This window comes from Oncorhynchus keta, chromosome 1 (assembly GCF_023373465.1).
Source record: "Oncorhynchus keta strain PuntledgeMale-10-30-2019 chromosome 1, Oket_V2, whole genome shotgun sequence".
NCBI lineage: Eukaryota > Metazoa > Chordata > Actinopteri > Salmoniformes > Salmonidae > Oncorhynchus > Oncorhynchus keta.
Window position 1 is genome coordinate 6325752 of NC_068421.1, and position 23058 is coordinate 6348809.

Consider the following 23058-nt stretch of genomic DNA (forward strand, 5'->3'; position numbering starts at 1 on the left):
AGATTACTCTCTAGATAGTAGAATCAACTAGCTACAGTAGATTACTGTGGTAGAATCAGCTAGCTACAGTAGATGACTGTGGTAGAATCAGCTAGCTACAGTAGATTACTCCCTAGATAGTAGAATCAGCTAGCTACAGTAGATTACTCTCTAGATAGTAGAATCAGCTAGCTACAGTAGATTACTCTCTAGATAGTAGAATCAGCTAGCTACAGTAGATTACTCTCTAGATGGTAGAATCAGTAGATTACTCTCTAAATAGTAGAATCAGCTAGCTACAGTAGATGACTGTGGTAGAATCAGCTAGCTACAGTAGATTACTCTCTAGATAGTAGAATCAGCTAGCTACAGTAGATGACTGTGGTAGAATCAGCTAGCTACAGTAGATGACTGTGGTAGAATCAGCTAGCTACAGTAGATTACTCTCTAGATAGTAGAATCAGCTAGCTACAGTAGATTACTCTCTAGATAGTAGAATCAGATAGCTACAGTAGATTATTCTCTAGATAGTAGAATCAGCTAGCTACAGTAGATTACTCCCTGGATAGTAGAATGAGCTAGCTACAGTAGATTACTCCCTAGATAGTAGAATCAGCTAGCTACAGTAGATTACTATAGTAGAATCAGCTAGCTACAGTAGATTACTCCCTAGATAGTAGAATCAGCTAGCTACAGTAGATTACTCTCTAGATAGTAGAATCAGCTAGCTACAGTAGATTACTCCCTGGATAGTAGAATCAGCTAGCTACAGTAGATTACTCCCTAGATAGTAGAATCAGCTAGCTACAGTAGATTACTATAGTAGAATCAGCTAGCTACAGTAGATGACTGTGGTAGAATCAGCTAGCTACAGTAGATGACTGTGGTAGAATCAGCTAGCTACAGTAGATTACTCTCTAGATAGTAGAATCAGCTAGCTACAGTAGATTACTCTCTAGATAGTAGAATCAGATAGCTACAGTAGATTACTCTCTAGATAGTAGAATCAGCTAGCTACAGTAGATTACTCCCTGGATAGTAGAATCAGCTAGCTACAGTAGATTACTCCCTAGATAGTAGAATCAGCTAGCTACAGTAGATTACTATAGTAGAATCAGCTAGCTACAGTAGATTACTCCCTAGATAGTAGAATCAGCTAGCTACAGTAGATTACTCTCTAGATAGTAGAATCAGCTAGCTACAGTAGATTACTGTGGTAGAATCAGCTAGCTACAGTAGATGACTGTAGTAGAATCAGCTAGCTACAGTAGATTACTCTCTAGATAGTAGAAGTTTGTAGAAATGGTTTCGTGCACATTGTTCACAGTAATCATATAGAAAGCTAGTTTCCTTCTATTGTGAAATATTAAAACGAGCTTGCTGGCCACAAGTCACATTCACAACTGGGGGATACATCTGTTAATTGATCAGGTTATTCCTTGTTGAGGTTTGATATATGAATGGATAAAAGTTAAACAACCCTGAGTCTTAAGCCCACGCCATTACTACTAATACATCTGGTGTGCATGGGTCTTTAGCTAATTCTGCAAATGTTACTTACAGTGAATTCCGAGACCCCAGTTTAGATGAACATTCTATTTCAGAACCATCTACGATCCTAATTTGGACTCAGTCGTCGTCCCCCACGTAGACTTCGTATGGATCTCCATTCCCCCCCACGTAGACTTCGTATGGATCTCCATTTCTCCCCCCCACGTAGACTTCGTTTGGATCCCCCTCCCCCCACGTAGACTTCGTTTGGATCCCCCCCTCCCCCCCACGTAGACTTCGTTTGGATCCCCCCCGTAGACTTCATTTGGATCCCCCCCCCCCACGTAGACTTCGTTTGGATCCCCCACGTAGACTTCGTTTGGATCCCCCACGTAGACTTCGTTTGGATTCCCCCACGTAGACTTCGTTTGGATCCCCCCACGTAGACTTCGTTTGGATCCCCCACGTAGACTTCGTTTGGATCCCCCCACCACGTAGACTTCGTTTGGATCCCCCATGTAGACTTCGTTTGGATCCCCCCCCACGTAGACTTCGTTTGGATCCCCCCCACGTAGACTTCGTTTGGACCCCCCACGTAGACTTCGTTTTGATCTCCACTCCCCCCACACACCCCCACGTAGACTTCGTTTGGATCCCCCCACGTAGACTTCGTTTGGACCCCCCACGTAGACTTTGTTTGGTTCCCCCACGTAGACTTCGTTTGGATCCCCCCCACGTAGACTTCGTTTGGATCCCCCCCCTCACGTAGACTTCGTTTGGATCCCCCCACGTAGACTTCGTTTGGATCCCCCCCACGTAGACTTCGTTTGGATCCCCCTCACGTAGACTTCGTTTGGATCCCCCACGTAGACTTCGTTTGGATCCCCCCACGTAGACTTCGTTTGGATCCCCCCCACGTAGACTTCGTTTGGATCCCCCCCACGTAGACTTCGTTTGGATCCCCCACGTAGACTTCGTTTGGATCCCCCCCACGTAGACTTCGTTTGGATCCCCCCCACGTAGACTTCCGTTTGGATCCCCCCACGTAGACTTTGTTTGGTTCCCCCACGTAGACTTCGTTTGGATCCCCCACGTAGACTTCGTTTGGATCCCCCCACGTAGACTTCGTTTGGATCCCCCCCACGTAGACTTCGTTTGGATCCCCCCCACGTAGACTTCGTTTGGATCCCCCCCACGTAGACTTCGTTTGGATCCCCCCCACGTAGACTTCGTTTGGATCCCCCACGTAGACTTCGTTTGGATCCCCCCCACGTAGACTTTGCTTGGATCTCCATCCCCCCCCACGTAGACTTCGTTTGGATCTCCATCCCCCCCCACGTAGACTTCGTTTGGATCTCCATCCCCCCCCCACGTAGACTTCGCTTGGATCTCCACCCCCCTCCACGTAGACTTCGCTTGGATCTCCACCCCCCCCACGTAGACTTCGTTTGGATCTCCATCCCCCCCCCACGTAGACTTCGCTTGATCTCCCCCCCCACGTAGACTTCGTTTGGATCTCCATCCCCCCCACGTAGACTTCGTTTGGATCTCCACCCCCCCACGTAGACTTCGTTTGGATCTCCATCCCCCCACGTAGACTTCGCTTGGATCTCCACCCCCCACCCACGTAGACTTCGCTTGATCTCCTCCCCCCACGTAGACTTTGTTTGGATCTCATCCCCCCCCTCACGTAGACTTTGTTTGGAATGGATCCTGTGTGTATTTAGTCAGTGATTGACTATGACATGTTTTCTAACAGGCCCTGTCTAACTGTCACTAACACGAATGGTACACATCTGATCCCCGAGGGTTTACAATACTTTTAGTACTGCTATCTCTGTGGAGTATCTCTCCCGGAAATTAGACTGGTAGGTTATTGAGGATTTGGCAGAGTGTTGGATACGCGTCTCAGAGTTGAGTCTTGATGGTTAGTAGTATGTAGGGGTATGTAGGAGTATGTAGGGGTATGTAGGGGTATGTAGGGGTATGTAGGAGTATGTAGGGGTATGTAGGGGTATGTAGGGGTATGTAGGGGTATGTAGGGGTATGTAGGAGTATGTAGGGGTATGTAGGGGTATGTAGGGGTATGTAGGGGTATGTAGGAGTATGTAGGAGTATGTAGGGGTATGTAGGAGTATGTAGGGGTATGTAGGGGTATGTAGGGGTATGTAGGAGTATGTAGGGGTATGTAGGAGTATGTAGGAGTATGTAGGGGTATGTAGGAGTATGTAGGGGTATGTCGGAGTATGTAGGGGTTTGTAGGGGTATGTAGGGGTATGTAGGGGTATGTATGGGGTATGTAGGGGTATGTAGGGGTATGTAGGAGTATGTAGGGGTATGTAGGGGTATGTAGGAGTATGTAGGGGTAGTAGTATGTAGGGGTATGTAGGGGTATGTAGGAGTATGTAGGGGTAGTAGTATGTAGGAGTATATAGGGTATGTAGTAGTATGTAGGAGTATATAGGAGTATATAGGGTAAGTAGTAGTATGTAGGTGTATGTAGGAGTATGTAGGGGTATGTAGGGGTATGTAGGGGTATGTAGGAGTATGTAGTAGTATGTAGGAGTATATAGGGTATGTAGTAGTATGTAGGAGTATATAGGAGTATATAGGGTAAGTAGTAGTATATAGGTGTATGTAGGGGTATGTAGGGGTATGTAGGCGTATGTAGGCGTATTTAGGGTATGTAGGAGTATGTAGGGGTATTTAGGGTATGTAGGGGTATTTAGGGTATGTAGGAGTATGTAGGGGTAAGTAGTAGTATGTAGGTGTATGTAGGGGTACGTAGGGGTATGTAGGGGTATGTAGGTGTATTTAGGGTATGTAGGGGTATGTAGGGGTATTTAGGGTATGTAGGGTATGTAGGGGTATGTAGGGGTATGTAGGAGTATGTAGGGGTATGTAGGAGTATGTAGGAGTATGTAGGCTACCTGCAGGCTACCTGCCTATGTCCTGCTCTTTGCACTAGTGATTAGAGAATGGGCTGTGTGTGGCCATAGAGAATGACTAGGAGAGTGGAGCTGACATGATCAACTAGTGAAATCTCTGTCTGTCTGTCTGTCTGTCTGTCTGTCTGTCTGTCTGTCTGTCTGTCTGTCTGTCTGTCTGTCTGTCTGTCTGTCTGTCTGTCTGTCCGTCCGTCCGTCTGTCCGTCCGTCCGTCTGTCCGTCTGTCCGTCTGTCCGTCTGTCCGTCTGTCCGTCTGTCTGTCTGTCTGTCTGACTCTGCACCTCATCTCCTTCCTGCTACCACAGATGCACAGCAGTTTGAGAGAAAGCCGTGACACTTGAAATCCAACTAATATTTTAAGACGCCAGGGGACAGATGTAAAAAAATACAAAAATTAATAAAAATGTTGGTGGTTAACATTTTTATTAACATGTATTCTAACCCTGTCAGATGCAAGCCGACCCTGGACTTCGACTTGGCGTAAGAATCTTTGTTTCACCCCCCATAGCTATCCCAACCATAGCTATCCCAACCATAGCTATCCCAACCATAGCTATCCCAACCATAGCTATGCCAACCATAGCCATCTTAATCATAGCTATCCCAACCATAGCCATCCCAACCATAGCTATCCCAACCATAGCTATCCCAACCATAGCTATCCCAACCATAGCTATCCCAACCATAGCTATCTTTACCATAGCTATCCCAACCATAGCTATCCCAACCATAGCTATCCCAACCATAGCTATCTTTACCATAGCTATCCCAACCATAGCTATCTTAATCATAGCTATCCCAACCATAGCTATCCCAACCATAGCTATCTTTACCATAGCTATCCCAACCATAGCTATCTTAACCATAGCTATCCCAACCATAGCTATCCCAACCATAGCTATCCCAACCATAGCTATCTTTACCATAGCTATCCCAACCATAGCTATCCCAACCATAGCCATCTTTACCATAGCTATCCAAACTATAGCTATCTTAAGCATCGCCATCCCAACTATAGCCATCTCAGTAATCATCCCATACTTCTTCAAATAAGCGACCCCTCCACCCCACGCTTCCCCTCGATCCCCCTCCACCCCACGCTTCCCCTCGATCCCCCTCCATGCCTCACTTCCCCTCTCGATCCCCCTCCACGCCTCATTTCCCCTCGATCCCCCTCCACGCCTCTCTTCCCCTCGATCCCCCTCCACGCCTCGCTTCCCCTCTCGATCCCCCTCCATGCCTCTCTTCCCCTCGATCCCCCTCCTCACCTCGCTTCCCCTCGATCCCCCTCCACGCCTCGCTTCCCCTCGATCCCCCTCGATCCCCCTCCACGCCTCGCTTCCCCTCGATACCCCTCCACGCCTCACTTCCCCTCGATCCCCCTCCACGCCTCGCTTCCCCTCTCGATCCCCCTCCACGCCTCGCTTCCCCTCGATCCCCCTCCATGCCTCACTTCCCCTCTCGATCCCCCTCCACGCCTCGCTCCCCTCTCGATCCCCCTCCACGCCTCGCTCCCCTCTCGATCCCCCTCCACGCCTCGCTTCCCTTCTCGATCCCCCTCCACGCCTCGCTTCCCCTCGATCCCCCTCCACGCCTCGCTTCCTTCTGTACCGATCTTCATCTTTCATCTTCATTTACCTCATCTTCTCATTTGTTGTCTTTTTAAAGGCAATCTTTGTTTTTGTAGATCATGTTTTTCTGCTCCTTCTCCGGGGACTCATTTATAAACCTTGCGTACGTACAAAATATACCCCAAAATGTACGTGGACAAGTTTTCATTTCATGGAAACGTTGGCATTTATACAAATTTAACTTGACTTGAGAATGTGCTCACCTACCTGCAAACTTTAGAGCATGCGTACGTGCACACATCTGCTACTGGGTAAAATATTGTATTGCAAACTGGCAAGAAAGTATTTTGTGCAAATGGGGGATATGATGACTACTACTAACAGGAAAACCTGTTAACAAGAATACAACTATTTGCCATTAGTGGGAATGAAAGTTTGTGTTATTTTTATAATCTAAAATAATTAGACATAGGAATCTTATAATTAGACATATGAATCTTATAATTAGACATATGAATCTTATAATTAGACATATGAATCTTATAATTAGACATAGGAATCTTTTTCCTATTTATTTAATTTTCATAACCATTGCAGAATATATTCCTCATCTTTTCTGATCGTGATGAGTTCATATTTCCGATATTAGCTGAAGTAGTTGAACTAGGCTCGTGTCAAGTTTCAAGTTGTACATTTTTATTGTCACGTACACAAGTACAGTGAAATGTCTTTCTTGCAGTAATAAATGTCAAAAAGTAAAGAAGGACAAAAACACAGAAATAGAAATAGAACTGTAACTGTAACTACTTTAAGTATTTAGGTTGGGGCAGGGGCAGACTGGGACCAGAAATCGGCACAGGCATTTCTAATACACATTTCTAATACACCGGACAATTTTTTTGCTTAAGGCCCCCATTATTAGCCAGATAATGATAATTTGCACAAAAAAAACAAGTTAGATCGACCCACTGGGCTACCCTTACGTAAAAGGTTATAAATGAAGCCCCCGGACAAAAAAAAGAGAGCAAAAAAAAGAACTAACAATGCAGACAGTCTGACTTCCTCCTGACACCCACTAAAAGCCTCTGTCTACCAGCTGGAGAATCTACCCAAACACGGGTGTTTCTATTAACAGAACAGTTTCCACAATGGCCCAATTTTGGAGTATAGTGGTCACCCCAGTCTCCCAGGGCTGTTTGGAGTATAGTGGTCACCCCAGTCTCCCAGGGCTGTTTGGAGTATAGTGGTCACCCCAGTCTCCCAGGGCTGTTTGGAGTATAGTGGTCACGCCAGTTTCCCAGGGCTGTTTGGAGTATAGTGATCACCCCAGTCTCCCAGGGCTGTTTGGAGTATAGTGGTCACGCCAGTCTCCCAGGGCTGTTTGGAGTATAGTGGTCACCCCAGTCTCCCAGGGCTGTTTGGAGTATAGTGGTCACCCCAGTCTCCCAGGGCTGTTTGGAGTATAGTGGTCACCCCAGTCTCCCAGGGCTGTTTGGAGTATAGTGGTCACCCCAGTCTCCCAGGGCTGTTTGGAGTATAGTGGTCACGCCAGTCTCCCAGGGCTGTTTGGAGTATAGTGATCAGGGCTGTTTGGAGTATAGTGACCAGGGCTGTTTGGAGTATAGTGGTCACCCCAGTCTCCCAGGGCTGTTTGGAGTATAGTGATCAGGGCTGTTTGGAGTATAGTGACCAGGGCTGTTTGGAGTATAGTGGTCACCCCAGTCTCCCAGGGCTGTTTGGAGTATAGTGATCAGGGCTGTTTGGAGTATAGTGGTCACCCCAGTCTCCCAGGGCTGTTTGGAGTATAGTGGTCACGCCAGTCTCTCAGGTGCTTTGATCGACAGCTGGACTGCACTCTTCTCTGTCTCGGCTTCAGAACTGCGACACCTAGCTAGTAAAACCACCTTTTCTAATGTGGACGATAATAGTGGTTGGCATTGTCATGGTCAAGTCTTGAGTTTTTCCATGCAAATTCTGCATACTTTTAGTTGTAGAGTTACAAGTGCATGTGATAGAGACAGCAAAAACAAAACCCACCTAAACAAATCAGCAAAAGATGAGCAGCAGTAACCTTCGGACTAGTTCCTGGGAGGCCCAGGTGTTTTCTTCTACTCCATCTGGTTGGCTGGTGGTGTAGGTCTGCACAGAGTGAGCACACAGACTAGTGTGTGTTTCCACGTTGGTGTTTTGAATATGTTCATATTGCAACCAGCATTCAGACAGAAGGGGAGAGGATATGCTGGTCAGCTCAGTACTGTCTCCCCTCCTGTCTTACTGTTCCTAGATAGAGCTGTCTGTCTGTCTGTCTGTCTGTCTGTCTGTCTGTCTGTCTGTCTGTCTGTCTGTCTGTCTGTCTGTCTGTCTGTCTGTCTGTCTGTCTCCACATCTCCATATCTGTCAGTCTGCCTCCATATCTGTCAGTCTGCCTCCATGTGTGTCAGTCTGCCTCCATGTGTGTCAGTCTGCCTCCATGTGTGTCAGTCTGCCTCCATATCTGTCAGTCTGCCTCCATGTGTGTCAGTCTGCCTCCATGTGTGTCAGTCTGCCTGTTCATCTCTGTGTCTATTATGTGTATGATACCTGAGATGAGATGTTTAAAATGCATATCTGTGTTGTTTGTTCAAATGCAAACCCAGGATCGATTCTGGAGTAGAACCCACTACGAGGTAAGGTGTAGAATCCACTACGAGGTGAGGTGTAGAACCCACTACGAGGTGAGGTGTAGAACCCACTTCGAGGTGAGGTGTAGAACCCCCAATGAGGTGAGGTGTAGAATCCACTATGAGGTGAGGTGTAGAACCCACTACGAGGTGAGGTGTAGAATCCACTACGAGGTAAGGTGTAGAATCCACTACGAGGTGAGGTGTAGAATCCACTATGAGGTGAGGTGTAGAATCCACTATGAGGTAAGGTGTAGAATCCACTACGAGGTGAGGTGTAGAATCCACTACGAGGTGAGGTGTAGAATCCACTATGAGGTGAGGTGTAGAATCCACTATGAGGTGAGGTGTAGAACCCACTACGAGGTAAGGTGTAGAATCCACTACGAGGTGAGGTGTAGAATCCACTATGAGGTAAGGTGTAGAATCCACTACGAGGTGAGGTGTAGAATCCACTATGAGGTGAGGTGTAGAATCCACTATGAGGTGAGGTGTAGAACCCACTTCGAGGTGAGGTGTAGAATCCACTACGAGGTAAGGTGTAGAATCCACTACGAGGTGAGGTGTAGAATCCACTATGAGGTGAGGTGTAGAATCCACTATGAGGTAAGGTGTAGAATCCACTACGAGGTGAGGTGTAGAATCCACTACGAGGTGAGGTGTAGAATCCACTATGAGGTGAGGTGTAGAATCCACTATGAGGTGAGGTGTAGAACCCACTACGAGGTAAGGTGTAGAATCCACTACGAGGTGAGGTGTAGAATCCACTATGAGGTGAGGTGTAGAACCCACTACGAGGTGAGGTGTAGAACCCACTACGAGGTGAGGTGTAGAACCCATTACGAGGTGAGGTGTAGAACCCACTTCGAGGTGAGGTGTAGAACCCACTACGAGGTGAGGTGTAGAACCCATTACGAGGTGAGGTGTAGAACCCACTTCGAGGTGAGGTGTAGAACCCACTACGAGGTGAGGTGTAGAACCCACTTCGAGGTGAGGTGTAGAACCCACTACGAGGTGAGGTGTAGAACCCATTATGAGGTGAGGTGTAGAACCCCAACGCGGTGAGGTGTAGAACCCCAACGAGGTGAGGTGTAGAACCCACAACGAGGTGAGGTGTAGAACCCACTATGAGGTGAGGTGTAGAACCCATTATAGGTGAGGTGTAGAACCCCCAATGAGGTGAGGTGTAGAACCCACTACAAGGTGAGGTGTAGAATCCACTACGAGGTGAGGTGTAGAACCCCCAACGAGGTGAGGTGTAGAACCCCCAATGAGGTGAGGTGTAGAACCCACTATGAGGTGAGGTGTAGAACCCACTTCGGGGTGAGGTGTAGAACCCACTATGAGGTGAGGTGTTGAACCCCCAACGAGGTGAGGTGTAGAACCCCCAATGAGGTGAGGTGTAGAACCCACTATGAGGTGAGGTGTAGAACCCACTATGAGGTGAGGTGTAGAACCCCCACTTCGAGGTGAGGTGTTGAACCCACTACAAGGTGAGGTGTAGAACCCCCAATGAGGTCAGGTGTAGAACCCACTTCGGGGTGAGGTGTAGAACCCACTATGAGGTGAGGTGTTGAACCCACTATGAGGTGAGGTGTAGAACCCACTATGAGGTGAGGTGTAGAACCCCCAATGAGGTGAGGTGTAGAACCCACTCCGAGGTGAGGTGTTGAACCCACTACAAGGTGAGGTGTAGAACCCCCAATGAGGTGAGGTGTAGAACCCACTTCGGGGTGAGGTGTAGAACCCACTATGAGGTGAGGTGTTGAACCCACTACGAGGTGAGGTGTAGAACCCCCAATGAGGTGAGGTGTAGAACCCACTCCGAGGTGAGGTGTAGAACCCACTACGAGGTGAGGTGTAGAACCCCTACGAGGTGAGGTGTAGAACCTACTATGAGGTGAGGTGTTGAACCCACTCCGAGGTGAGGTGTAGAACCCCCAATGAGGTGAGGTGTAGAACCCCCAATGAGGTGAGGTGTAGAACCCATTATGAGGTGAGGTGTAGAACCCCCAATGAGGTGAGGTGTAGAACCCACTACGAGGTGAGGTGTAGAATCCACTATGAGGTGAGGTGTAGAATCCACTATGAGGTAAGGTGTAGAATCCCCCACTACGAGGTGAGGTGTAGAATCCACTACGAGGTGAGGTGTAGAATCCACTATGAGGTGAGGTGTAGAATCCACTATGAGGTGAGGTGTAGAACCCACTACGAGGTAAGGTGTAGAATCCACTACGAGGTGAGGTGTAGAATCCACTATGAGGTAAGGTGTAGAATCCACTACGAGGTGAGGTGTAGAATCCACTATGAGGTGAGGTGTAGAACCCACTTCGAGGTGAGGTGTAGAACCCACTACGAGGTGAGGTGTAGAACCCATTACGAGGTGAGGTGTAGAACCCACTTCGAGGTGAGGTGTAGAACCCACTACGAGGTGAGGTGTAGAACCCACTTCGAGGTGAGGTGTAGAACCCACTACAAGGTGAGGTGTAGAACCCATTATGAGGTGAGGTGTAGAACCCCCAACGCGGTGAGGTGTAGAACCCCCAACGAGGTGAGGTGTAGAACCCACAACGAGGTGAGGTGTAGAACCCACTATGAGGTGAGGTGTAGAACCCATTATAGGTGAGGTGTAGAACCCCCAATGAGGTGAGGTGTAGAACCCACTACAAGGTGAGGTGTAGAATCCACTACGAGGTGAGGTGTAGAACCCCAACGAGGTGAGGTGTAGAACCCCCAATGAGGTGAGGTGTAGAACCCACTATGAGGTGAGGTGTAGAACCCACTTCGGGGTGAGGTGTAGAACCCACTATGAGGTGAGGTGTTGAACCCCAACGAGGTGAGGTGTAGAACCCCCAATGAGGTGAGGTGTAGAACCCACTATGAGGTGAGGTGTAGAACCCACTATGAGGTGAGGTGTAGAACCCCACTTCGAGGTGAGGTGTTGAACCCACTACAAGGTGAGGTGTAGAACCCCAATGAGGTCAGGTGTAGAACCCACTTCGGGGTGAGGTGTAGAACCCACTATGAGGTGAGGTGTTGAACCCACTATGAGGTGAGGTGTAGAACCCACTATGAGGTGAGGTGTAGAACCCCCAATGAGGTGAGGTGTAGAACCCACTCCGAGGTGAGGTGTTGAACCCACTACAAGGTGAGGTGTAGAACCCCCAATGAGGTGAGGTGTAGAACCCACTTCGGGGTGAGGTGTAGAACCCACTATGAGGTGAGGTGTTGAACCCACTACGAGGTGAGGTGTAGAACCCCCAATGAGGTGAGGTGTAGAACCCACTACGAGGTGAGGTGTAGAACCCCCAATGAGGTGAGGTGTAGAACCCACTTCGGGGTGAGGTGTAGAACCCACTATGAGGTGAGGTGTTGAACCCACTCCGAGGTGAGGTGTAGAACCCCCAATGAGGTGAGGTGTAGAACCCCCAATGAGGTGAGGTGTAGAACCCATTATGAGGTGAGGTGTAGAACCCCCAATGAGGTGAGGTGTTGAACCCACTTCGGGGTTAGGTGTAGAACCCACTACGAGGTGAGGTGTAGAACCCTCTACAAGGTGAGGTGTAGAACCCCCAACGAGGTGAGGTGTAGAACCCCCAACGAGGTGAGGTGTAGAACCTACTATGAGGTGAGGTGTTGAACCCACTCCGAGGTGAGGTGTAGAACCCCCAATGAGGTGAGGTGTAGAACCCCCAATGAGGTGAGGTGTAGAACCCCCAATGAGGTGAGGTGTAGAACCCCCAATGAGGTGAGGTGTAGAACCCATTATGAGGTGAGGTGTAGAACCCCCAATGAGGTGAGGTGTAGAACCCCCAATGAGGTGAGGTGTAGAACCCCCAATGAGGTGAGGTGTAGAACCCCCAATGAGGTGAGGTGTAGAACCCATTATGAGGTGAGGTGTAGAACCCCCAATGAGGTGAGGTGTTGAACCCACTACGAGGTGAGGTGTAGAACCCATTATGAGGTGAGGTGTAGAACCCCCAATGAGGTGAGGTGTTGAACCCATTATGAGGTGAGGTGTTGAACCCACTCCGAGGTGAGGTGTAGAACCCCCAACAAGGTGAGGTGTAGAACCCCCAATGAGGTGAGGTGTAGAACCCCCTACGAGGTGAGGTGTAGAACCCACTACGAGGTGAGGTGTAGAACCCCCTACGAGGTGAGGTGTAGAACCCCCTACGAGGTGAGGTGTAGAACCCACTACGAGGTGAGGTGTAGAACCCCCTATGAGGTGAGGTGTAGAACCCCCAACGAGGTGAGGTGTAGAACCCCCAACGAGATGAGGTGTAGAACCCCCTACGAGGTGAGGTGTAGAACCCCCAACGAGGTGGGGTGTAGAACCCCCAACGAGGTGAGGTGTAGAACCCACTGTGAGGTATAGAACCCATTATGGGGTGAGGTGTAGAACCCACTACGAGGTGAGGTGTAGAACCCCCAACGAGGTGAGGCGTAGAACCCCCAACGAGGTCAGGTGTAGAACCCACTACGAGGTGAGGTCAGCCTCACCTTCATCCTCCTCATCCTCTCTGTGCCAGCAGCTCTCTGTCACCTGATTCACTACACTTAGTCCACTGCTTGGCCTAAAGAAGTGTTTCATTAGGGACACAACTAGCCACAGGTTTCAGCTGTGTAAGATCCGTTATGATCTGAGATATTTACCAGTGGACAGTGAGACACAAAGTAATGGTTCATGAGAAGAAAAAAAATCAACTGATGATATTCTTATGAGACAACTGTCCTCTCTATGCTTGTGTACGTGTGTATTCTTTATTGCAGGACTCCAGTCAGATTGGTCTGCTGAAGGAACTCCTGGACCTACAGAAAGACATGGTGGTCATGCTGTTGTCTCTACTGGAAGGTAAAAAAGGAATTGGTCCCAGATCTGGTCCCACTCCAGCCTCCCGAGAACCTCATTTATCACCTGATTCACTTAACAAATGGCACATCTCAATAGGTGGTCCAGGAGTCCTCTGACATGACACTTGTCAGAGGAGGGGCGGGGCAGGGTGGGGAGGGGGAGGGGCTTACCATTTTTGTCCACTAATTGTTCCCACATACAACGGGGGAGGCCAGAGATATTAGAGTGGGGAGACAGACAGACAGACAGACAGACAGACAGACAGACAGACAGACAGACAGACAGACAGACAGACAGACAGACAGACAGACAGACAGACAGACAGACAGACAGACAGACAGACAGACAGACAGACAGACAGACAGACAGACAGACAGACAGACAGACAGACAGACAGACAGACAGACAGACAGACAGACAGACTGACAGACTGACTGACTGACTGACTGACTGACTGACACCATCAGACCAACTGTTTCGATTGTCAAACCTTTTGAATTTTGCACAATTGTGTGTAAAAAAAAAAACAACAACACTATTTTACTCAAAACATGTTTTTACCCTTAATAAGTGTGTGTACTTTACTGTATTTGTACTTGGAATGTCATTGTATAACAGGAACAGTTAAAAAAATATCTGGAGACTATAATAGCTTGTATTTTTAAACATTCTCTGCTAGTTTTTTGAATATATTTGAGGTGCTGTAGGGATCTGCTTTGCTTCTTTGTAATTTTGCTCTTTTTTGTGGGGGGTGGCGACAATCCTTGTCGCTAGGCAACGTGGTGAACGGCACCATCGCCCGTCAGATGGTGGACATGCTGGTGGAGTCCTCCAGTAACGTGGAGATGATCCTCAAGTTCTTCGACATGTTCCTCAAGCTGAAGGACATCACCGGGTCTGACGCCTTCAGAGACTACGTGACCGACCCCCGAGGCCTCATCTCCAAGAAGGACTTCTACAAGGTACACACTGAGTCTACAAAACGTTAGGAATACCTTCCTAATATCGAGATGTCCCCCACCCTCCCCTCAGATTAGCCACAATTTGTCGGGTCATGGACTCTACAAGGTGTCTAACGCGTTCCACAGGGACGCTGGCCCACGTGGAATCCCATGCTTCCCACAATTGTGTCAACTTGGCTGGATGTCCTTTGGGTGGTGGACCGTTCTTGATACATGTGGAAAACTGTTGAGTGTGAAAAAACCCAGCAGCGTTGCAGTTCTTGACACACTCAAACCGGTTCGCCTGGCACCTACTACCGTACGCCGTTCAAAGGCACTTAAATATTTTGTCTTGCCCCATTCACCCTCTGAAAGACACACAGACACAATCCATGTCTCTTAATTGTCTCAAGGCTTAAAAATCCTTATTTAACCCCGTCTCTTCATCTACACGGATTGAAGTGGATTTAAGCAGGTGTCATTAATACGGGATCTTTCTCCTGGATTCAATCTGTGTCGTGGAAAGAGCATGTTTTTATTCCGTGTATATGCATTGTACTGTGACAGACCGTGCTGCCATTGACTAGAGCTGGACTCGGTTTCTTGTAAAAAAAATTTAAAAAAAGGCTCATGAGACAAAGTCAATTCTAAACATAATAGCTTTTTTTTTCACTATGAAGTTACCAGCCACACTCTTAAGGAGCCTATGGAGGTCAGCTGTGTTAATTTATGAAGCCGATGGGCTCGTTTCAGGTTGACTACATGGCTTGTGGTTCTGTTGAGGGCATGGACATTAAAGTGGCTACGCTTCAAGTAACCACATGTGTGTATTTTCCTATTTTGTGCTTTTGAAGATCCCAATGTATTTCCCGACAATATTTGTCCCTAGCTGCCCGCTCACTTGTCAAAAGAAAAAAACATGAACCATGGAAATACACTGGTTTTGATTGTGTTTTAAATGTGTGGGTTGTTGTACTCACATGGCTGAGGCAAATTTACGTTTTTGATGAAATTCATGTATTCCTTCCTTTCAGGCCATGGACAGCCAGAAGCAGTACTCTCCGTCTGAGATCCAGTTCCTTCTGTCTTGTTCCGAGGCCGACGAGAACGAGATGATCAACTTTGAGGAGTTTGCCGACCGCTTCCAGGAGCCGGCCAAGGACATCGGCTTCAACATCGCCGTACTGCTCACCAACCTGTCTGAGCACGTGCCCCACGATACGCGACTACAGAACTTTCTTGAGCAAGCCGAGAGCGTCCTCAACTACTTTAGACCCTTCCTTGGCCGGATAGAGATCATGGGAGCGAGCAGGAAGATCGAGAGGATCTATTTTGAGATCAGCGAGGCCAACAGGAACCAGTGGGAGATGCCGCAGGTCAGAGAGTCCAAGAGACAGTTCATCTTCGACGTGGTCAACGAGGGCGGGGAGAGCGAGAAGATGGAGTTGTTTGTCAACTTCTGCGAGGACACCATCTTTGAGATGAACATCGCCTCACAGATTTCTGAGGAGGAGGAAGAGGAGGTGGTAGACTCAGAGGATGAAGAGGAAGAAGGAGGAGGAGGTGGAGGAGAGTTGGACGAAAATGGAGAAGAGATTGCTCCCGAGTCGAGCTCGGCGTTCTCTGACTTCCTGACAAGCGTGGCGAACTTCTTCAACATGTTCACCTTCAGGAATCTTCGACGGCGCTACCGCAAGCTTAGGAAGATGACTCTGAAGGATATGGTGGTGGGCTTGGCCACGTTCATCTACACCATCCTGTTTGGTATCCTGTCTTTCATCTACAGTGTGTGTAAGGGCTTCTTCATGCTGATCTGGAGCACCCTGTTTGGAGGAGAACTGGTAGAGGGTGCCAAGAAGATCACGGTGACTGAGCTTTTGGCCAGTATGCCGGACCCAACGCAAGATGAGGTGCACGACGAACTGCCACCTGAGCCAGGTGCCGATGAGGGTCAGGAGGGGATAGACGGAGGAGAGGAAAGAGACGTGGGAGGAGGAGATGAAGGAGAGGAGGGAGGGGATGGTGAGGAGAAGGAGGGAGGACGGATGCCTGGGTTCGACACCCCTGGAGGGCTGGGAGACTTTGGGGAGACCACAACTGTAGAGCCCCCTACTCCAGAAGGAACCCCACTGCTCAAGAGGAAACTGGTGAGTTTACACCCATGATGTTTTTTTAAATATAGTATTATTATTTATTTATTTATTTATTTATTATGTTACGGTACCCAATGCAGCACGTTTTCTTCTTTTAGCTCTATACTCCAAAAGTTACGATTTTAAATCAATTTCCATATTGACACAGTACATTTATTTACCCTTCATTTCTATTGGACACAAAATAATGTGAAACTCAACCAAAACAAACAGCAAATGCATCCAACAAGTTTGTAAAGTCATAAGCTTCATGTAATCATTATGTGCTATGAGTACGGGAACAAATACTAAACTTTTAAAAACAATAAATACACCTATAAGTAAATGTGGTTGAATATGTTTGGTCCTCTAAAATGGGGGTGCGTTTATGTACAAAAAGTGCTTTCTAAACGGTTCACCCGATATGAATGAAAATACCCTCAAACTAAAGCTGACAGTCTGACCTTTAACCTCATACTCATGGTTCGATTTAAAACTGTTGAAGTATACAGTCAAAATGATAAGTAAACATGTAAATGTCCCAATAATTACAGAGGGCACTGTATTATAACGATGTATACATTATAATTATTATATTATATTATATATACACTGCTCAAAAGAATCAAGTGAACACCTAAACAACACAATGGAACTCCAAGTCAATCACACTTCTGTGAAATCAAACTGTCCACTTAGGAAGCAACACTGATTGACAATAAATGTCACATGCTGTTGTGCAAATGGAATAGACAACAGGTGGAAATTATAGGCAATTAGCAAGACGCCCCCAGTAAAGGAGTGGTTTTGCAGGTGGTGACCACAGACCACTTCTCAGTTCCTATGCTTCCTGGCTGATGTTTTGGTCACTTTTGAATGCTGGCGGTGCTTTCACTCTAGTGGTAGCATGAGACGGAGTCTACAACCCACACAAGTGGCTCAGGTAGTGCAGCTCATCCAGGATGGCACATCAATGTGAGCTGTGGCAAGAAGGTTTGCTGTGTCTGTCAGCGTAGTGTCCAGAGCATGGAGGCTCTACCAGGAGACAGGCCAGTACATCAGGAGATGTGGAGGAGGCCGTAGGAGGGCAACAACCCAGCAGCAGGACCGCTACCTCCGCCTTTGTGCAAGAAGGAGCAGGAGGAGCACTGCCAGAGCCCTGCAAAATGACCTCCAGCAGGCCACAAATGTGCATGTGTCTGCTCAAATGGTCAGAAACAGACTCCATGAGGGTGGTATGAGGGCCCGACGTCCACAGGTGGGGGTTGTGCTTACAGCCCAACACCGTGCAGGACGTTTGGCGTTTGCCAGAGAACATCAAGGTTGCCAAATTCCCCACTGGTGCCCTGTGCTCTTCACAGATGAAAGCAGGTTCACACTGAGCACATGTGACAGACTTGACGGAGTGACAGTCTGGAGACGCCGTGGAGAACGTTCTGCTGCCTGCAACATCCTCCAGTATGAGAGGGTAGAGGGTATATTATATAGAGAGGGTAGAGGGTATATTATATAGAGAGGGTAGAGGGTATATTATATAGAGAGGGTAGAGGGTATATTATATAGAGAGGGTAGAGGGTATATTATATAGAGAGGGTAGAGGGTATATTATATAGAGAGGGTAGAGGGTATATTATATAGAGAGGGTAGAGGGTATATTATATAGAGAGGGTAGAGGGTATATTGTATGTTTTCCGAACCACTTAAACTGACCTGATCCGGCCACATGGTCAGAAGAGAAAAAACTCATCACCTTAGTTATGTTATTTATATATTATTTATATATGATAGACTGTGAGGATGTTGTGCCAGTTGTTGACAGTATTTGTTGTGCCAGTTGTTGACAGTGTGTTGCTCCAGTTGTTGACAGTATTTGTTGTGCCAGTTGTTGACAGTGTGTTGTTCCAGTTGTTGACAGTATTTGTTGTGCCAGTTGTTGACAGTGTGTTGCTCCAGTTGTTGACAGTATTTGTTGTGCCAGTTGTTGACAGTGTGTTGTTCCAGTTGTTGACAGTATTTGTTTACAGTGTTTGTTGTGCCAGTTGTTGACAGTGTGTGTTGTGCCAGTTGTTTACAGTATGTTGTGCCAGTTGTTGACAGTGTTGTGCCAGTTGTTGACAGTGTTGTGCCAGTTGTTGACAGTATGTTGTGCCAGTTCTGTCAGTGTGTGTTGTGCCAGTTGTTGAGTGTGTTGTGCCAGTTGTTGACAGTATGTTGTGCCAGTTGCTGTCAGTGTGTGTTGTACCAGCTGTTGACAGTGTGTTGTGCCGGTTGTTGACAGTATGTTGTGCCAGTTGTTGACAGTGTGTTGTTCCAGTTGTTGACAGTGTGTTGTTCCAGTTGTTGACAGTGTATTGTGCCAGTTGTTGACAGTGTTGTGCCAGTTGTTGACAGTGTTGTGCCAGTTGTTGACAGTGTTGTGCCAGTTGTTGACAGTGTTGTGCCAGTTGTTGACAGTGTTGTGCCAGTTGTTGACAGTGTGTTGTGCCAATTCTTTACAGTGTTGTTCCAGTTGTTGACAGTGTGTTGTGCCAGTTGTTGACAGTGTGTTTTGCCAGTTGTTGACAGTGTGTTGTGCCAGTTGTTGACAGTGTGTTGTGTGTTGTAGCTGGAAGCAACGTCCGGAGGAGAGGGTGAAGAAATACAAGAGCCAGAACCAGAGGAAGAGACACCCCCAGAGGAGGAGAAGGCTGAGTGAGTCTTCTCTTTCTTGTTTTAATTATCGTGTTTACTCACTCACTGACTCACTCACTGACTGACTGACTGACTCACTGACTCGCCTACTGACTGACTCACTGACTCACTCACTGACTGACTGACTGACTGACTGACTGACTGACTCACTGACTCACTGACTGACTGACTGACTGACTGACTGACTGACTGACTGACTGACTCACTGACTGACTGACTGACTGACTCACTCACTGACTGACTGACTGACTGACTGACTCACTGACTCACTGACTGACTGACTCACTGACTCACTGACTGACTGACTGATTGACTCACTGACTCACTGACTGACTGACTGACTCACTGACTCACTGACTCACTCACTGACTGACTGACTCACTGACTCACTGACTCACTCACTGACTCACTGACTCACTCACTGACTGACTCACTCACTGACTGACAGACTGACTGACTGACTGACTCACTGACTGACTGACTGACTGACTCACTGACTCACTGACCTACTGACTGACTCACTGACTGACTCACTGACTCACTGACTGACTGACTCACTGACTCACTGACTGACTCACTGACTGACTGACTGACTCACTGACTCACTCACTGACTCACTCACTGACTCACTGACTGACTCACTGACTGACTCACTGACTCACTGACTGACTGACTCACTGACTGACTGACTCACTGACTCACTGACTCACTGACTGACTGACTGACTCACTGACTCACTGACTGACTCACTGACTGACTCACTGACTCACTGACTGACTCACTGACTGACTCACTGACTCACTGACTCACTGACTGACTCACTGACTCACTGACTGACTGACTGACTGACTCACTGACTGACTCACTGACTGACTCACTGACTGACTGACTGACTGACTGACTGACTGACTCACTGACTGACTGACTGACTGACTGACTGACTCACTGACTCACTCAATGACTGACTGACTGACTGACTGACTCATTGATGAATTTGATTGATGGATTGTCCTCCAGCAATGAGAATGGAGAGAAGGCAGAGAAGGAGGCTGAGCCCGTGGTAAAAGAGGAAGAACCGGAAGTGAAGGAGGAAACATTGAAGACCAAGGCGAAGAAGGAGAAGAAACCTGCAGAGGAGGGCTATGAGCTTTGGAATGAGCTGGAGATCCAGAGGATTAAATTCATGGTGACTATTACCAATACATTACCAATACATTACCAACACATTACAAATACATTATCAATACATGATCAATACATTATCAATACATTACCAATACATTATCAACCGTGATCAATACATTACCAATACATTATCGATACATTATCAATACATTACCAATACATTACCAATACATTACCAATACATTACCAATATATTACCAACCGTGATCAATACATTATCAATACATTACCGGTACATTATCAATACATTACAGCCCATGATCAATGCATTATCAATACATTACCGCTACATTATCAATACATTATCAACCGTGATCAATACATTATCAATACATTGCCGCCCGTGATCAATGCATTACCAATACATTACCGCTACATTATCAATACATTATCAGCCGTGATCAATACATTATCAATACATTATCAACCGTGATCAATACATTATCAATACATTACCAATACATTACCAATACATTATCAACTGTGATCAATACATTATCAATACATTACCAATACATTACCAATACATTATCAATACATTATCAATACATTATCAATACCTTATCAATACATTATCAATACATTACCGCACGTCATCAATGCATTATCAATACATTACCGCTACATTATCAATACATTATCAACCGTGATCAATACATTATCAATACATTATCAACATTGATCAATACATTATCAATACATCACCAATACATTATCAATACATTATCAACACATTATCAACCGTGATCAATACATTATCAATACATTACCAATACATTATCAATACATTATCAATTCATTATCGGCCGTGACCAATACACTATCAATACATTACCGGTACATTACCGATACATTATTAATACATTATCAATACATTATCAATACATTGTCAACCGCGATCAATACATTATCAATACATTACCGGTACATTATTGATACATTATCGCTCGTGATCAATGCATTATCGATACATTATCACTAGTGATCGATACATTGCCGATGCATTATCGATACATTATCGCCCGTGGTCAATGCATTATCGATACATTATCACTAGCGATCGATACATTACCGATACATTAGCGATACATTGTTGACCGTGATCATTACATTATCAATACATTGCCAATACATTATCGATTCATTATAAACCGTGATCAATACATTGCCAAATGCATTACCAATATATTAGCAATACATTATCAACTGTGATCAATACATGATTGATACATTACTGATATATTATCAATACATTATCGATACATTATCAACCATGATCAATACATGATCGATACATTACCGATACATCATCAATACATTGCCAATACATTACCGATACATTATCGATACATTATCAACCGTGATCAATACATTATCAATATATTATCAATACATTATCGATACAGTACAATACATTCTCAATACATTACCAATATATTATCAATACATTGCAATACATTATCGATACATTACCAATGCATTACCGATACATTATTGACTGTGATCAATACATTACCAATACATTATCGCCCATGATCAATACATTGTACATACATTATCAATCATGAGCAATGCATTGTGAATACATTATCACTCATGATCGATGCATTATCAATCCGGATCAATACATTATCAATCATGAGCAATACATTATGAATGCATTATCAATCATGGTCAATGCATTATCAATCGTGATCAATACATTATCAATCATGATCAATACATTATGAATAAATGACAAATACATAACTATTATCCTCCTTACCACTATTTATCAATCATGATCTATGCATTAACAATACATTACCAATACATGACCATGGATCAATTTTGCTGTCTCCAAGCGGAACTATCACACCTGTAACTTCTACAACCTGTTTCTCTGTCTCCAACCAGAACTATCTGTCTCGTAACTTCTACAACCTGTTTCTCTGTCTCCAACCAGAACTATCTGTCTCGTAACTTCTACAACCTGCGCTTCCTGGCTCTCTTCATCGCCTTTGCCCTCAACTTCATCCTGCTCTTCTACAAGGTGAAACATAATATAGAATAATGTATAATATAATACATATAATATAGAATCATATAACATGGGGCGGCAGGTCCCTAGTGGTTAGAGTGTAGAGGTGGTAGGTAGCCTAGTGGTTAGAGTGTAGAGGTGGTAGGTAGCCTAGTGGTTAGAGTGTAGAGGTGGTAGGTAACCTAGTGGTTAGAGTGTAGAGGTGGTAGGTAACCTAGTGGTTAGAGTGTAGAGGTGGTAGGTAACCTAGTGGTTAGAGTGTAGAGGTGGTAGGTAACCTAGTGGTTAGAGTGTAGAGGTGGTAGGTAACCTAGTGGTTAGAGTGTAGAGGTGGTAGGTAACCTAGTGGTTAGAGTGTAGAGGTGGTAGGTAACCTAGTGGTTAGAGTGTAGAGGTGGTAGGTAACCTAGTGGTTAGAGTGTAGAGGTGGTAGGTAACCTAGTGGTTAGAGTGTAGAGGCGGTAGGGTAGCCTAGTGGTTAGAGTGTAGAGGAGGTAGGTAACCTAGTGGTTAGAGTGTAGGGGCGGCAGGGTAGCCTAGTGGTTAGAGTGTAGAGGTGGTAGGTAACCTAGTGGTTAGAGTGTA

At 46.3% G+C, this 23058-nt stretch overlaps 1 protein-coding gene and 1 long non-coding RNA gene across 8 annotated transcripts in view; both read left to right on the forward strand.

Annotated features, from left to right (window-relative positions):
• Positions 1–23058, forward strand: part of ryr1b (ryanodine receptor 1b (skeletal)) — a 301559-nt gene that overhangs the window by 261380 nt on the left and 17121 nt on the right. Inside the window, exons 86-91 of the mRNA XM_052469270.1 lie at positions 13423–13504; positions 14279–14466; positions 15480–16592; positions 19183–19268; positions 20286–20454; positions 22399–22485. Of these exons, the coding sequence (XP_052325230.1) occupies positions 13423–13504; positions 14279–14466; positions 15480–16592; positions 19183–19268; positions 20286–20454; positions 22399–22485 (1725 nt within the window). The remainder of the gene's footprint in view (positions 1–13422; positions 13505–14278; positions 14467–15479; positions 16593–19182; positions 19269–20285; positions 20455–22398; positions 22486–23058) is intronic.
• LOC127910326 (uncharacterized) lies at positions 9800–13406 on the forward strand. Of its 7 annotated transcripts, none has more exons than XR_008074402.1 (4): positions 9800–10669; positions 11272–11295; positions 12038–12109; positions 12302–13406. It is a non-coding gene; the product is annotated as an uncharacterized LOC127910326 (long non-coding RNA). The 7 variants fall into 7 exon arrangements; XR_008074407.1 differs by lacking the exon at positions 11272–11295 and adding an exon at positions 11367–11390; XR_008074405.1 differs by lacking the exon at positions 11272–11295 and adding an exon at positions 11486–11509.